This window comes from Perkinsus marinus, assembly GCF_000006405.1.
Source record: "Perkinsus marinus ATCC 50983 genomic scaffold scf_1104296965122, whole genome shotgun sequence".
Lineage (NCBI taxonomy): Eukaryota > Perkinsozoa > Perkinsida > Perkinsidae > Perkinsus > Perkinsus marinus.
In genome coordinates this window covers 1-2326 of record NW_003204455.1, presented here as the reverse complement: position 1 = coordinate 2326, position 2326 = coordinate 1, and the positions used below count along the sequence as shown (strand labels likewise).

Below are 2326 nucleotides of genomic sequence, written 5' to 3'. Positions count from 1 at the left end.
GCTAGTTAAGAGGCTTAGATATTAAGCTACAATAATACTACTACTACTTGTGTTCATGTTAATGCTAGGGTATAGTATAAAAATAATAGTATTATCAGTATAATGTCAGCAACAACAACATCTGGAGTAGTAGGAGTAGCAGGAGGGGGCTTCTTTATACCTCCTAGTGAATGTAATAAAGCATTACATGAATATGATTATTATCATCATTATAAGGTACCGAGTTACAATTAATATTCCTAACAATGGTATATGGTTATGTATTGTTTATGGCTAGTAATAGTATATCTAATGGTAGTGAATTATTATTATTAGTACCATCTATATCTAATATGGTTGGATCAGTAGTATTACCAGTATTAGGAGCTGTTCCTGATGCTATGATGGTATTATTCTCTGGTCTAGGTGAAGATGCACAACACCAGGTATCAGTAGGAGTAGGTGCATTAGCTGGTTCTACTATAATGTTACTTACTATACCATGGTTTCTTGCCATATTAGGTGGTAGGGTTAATGTAATAGATGGCAAACCTATGTAATGATGTTCATTATCATTACCATACCACACCTCACTCTACTCAGTGTCCTATAGGTATCGGCCACCAGATCATGAGTTGGTAATAGATAATCCTAACTGGTCTAAGCTTACTCCACATAATAATCTATCATTAAGAGGTAATAGTATTATATAGTGGTGATAATGATAAGGTAAGAATATAGGTACTGGTATATGTGTAGGATCAATAGTACGTACTAATGCTTACTTTATGATGGGAAGTACTTTATTATACTTGATAATACAGGTAATAATGATGACTAATTATAATAATAGATAACAATAATATTAGTAGATACCAGCATTATTGGGTAATAGAATATACGATGATGATGCTAGAAGAGGGTTAGAACATAGATGGAGTGGTATTGGTATGGTACTATGTTTTATATCATTTATTATATATCTATATATACAATATAAGAGTAGTACAGTAGTAGCAGAAGATATTATTAATGATGCTAGAGTTGAGGGTATTAAACATGGACATATCACATTGAGAGGAGCTATGGATGGTATTATACTTATTAACAATGATCAACAACAACAACAAGAGGAAACAACAACAACTACTACTACGTTGGATATGCCATTGATGATATTAAATCATCATATACCATTAGAACATATACGGCAGATGAGGAAGCTACTAACACCTTTCTTTCAGTATTATGATGTTAACAGAGGTAGTAGTATTGTAACAATACCTACTGCTACTACTCAACATTATCATCGATAGATCATAATATCGATTTTGATGAGTTTAAGATGCTAATGAGGGACCTACATGAGAGGATTACATTTGATGTAGTAGTAGTACTTATTGGGTGTATGATAGGGTATGTATTTGTTTAGGAATTAGCTACCCTTTTTGAAGAGGCTGATGCTGATACGTCGGGTTATATTGATTTTGATGAGTTTGTTACTATGATGATAATATATATACTAGAATCAAGAGAGCATCCAAATAGATTCCATCGTGATAGGACATCAGTATTCGATAATAGTAGGAGTAGTAGTGTTGGGGATATACGACATACTACTACTACTAATCATGCACTGCTTAATAATGGCAGCACTTATAAGGGTAGTAGTAGTAATACTGAGGTGTAGGATAATATTATATTGTGTTAGATAAGGATGTATTAAGACAACATTTATTAACTAGTAATAGAGCATCAGAATCCATAACCCATTTACCACCATTACCACATGATGAGGATGATGATGAAGATGATGATGATATACCCGAGGATTTGGCAGATCTAACCCCTGATGAACAGCAGAAGAGGATTAAGATAAGGGCTGCATATATGATGGGAATAGGTACTAATGGGATATCTATTATTGTACTACTCATAATAATAATTGAATCAGGTACATTATTAATATTAATATTCTCAGATCCAGCTGTAGATGTATTAAATGAGATTGGTATACGTAGTGGTATTAACCCATTTTATATATCATTCATACTAGCACCATTAGCAAGTAATGCAAGTGAATTAGTTGCTGCCTATAGTTATGCTCAAAAGAAGACTTCAAAACATATTACTATATCTATATCAACATTACAAGGTGCAGCATCTATGAATAATACATTCTGTTTGGGTATATTCCTAGCAGTTGTAATAATAACAATAACAATAGCATTGTCGACATCAACATATGATATCAGGTATATTTCCAAGAATTGGTATGGACATTCACAGCCGAGACTATTACTATAATCCTTATAGAAGTTATAATAGGCATTATAGCACTAAGGAG

General features: G+C 32.8%; 2 protein-coding genes across 2 annotated transcripts; both read left to right on the top strand.

Annotated features, from left to right (window-relative positions):
• Positions 1–1411: 1411 nt before the first annotated feature.
• On the top strand, positions 1412–1562 carry Pmar_PMAR012138 (hypothetical protein; the record flags this gene model as incomplete). The annotated part of the gene is made up of 1 exon (XM_002769670.1): positions 1412–1562. A coding segment is annotated over one exon (151 nt), but the record flags the coding sequence as incomplete, so codon positions are not given.
• Positions 1563–1839: 277 nt separating this feature from the next.
• On the top strand, positions 1840–2184 carry Pmar_PMAR012137 (conserved hypothetical protein; the record flags this gene model as incomplete). Its single annotated transcript, XM_002769669.1, has 1 exon — positions 1840–2184. A coding segment is annotated over one exon (345 nt), but the record flags the coding sequence as incomplete, so codon positions are not given.
• Between the last annotated feature and the right edge of the window lie 142 nt (positions 2185–2326).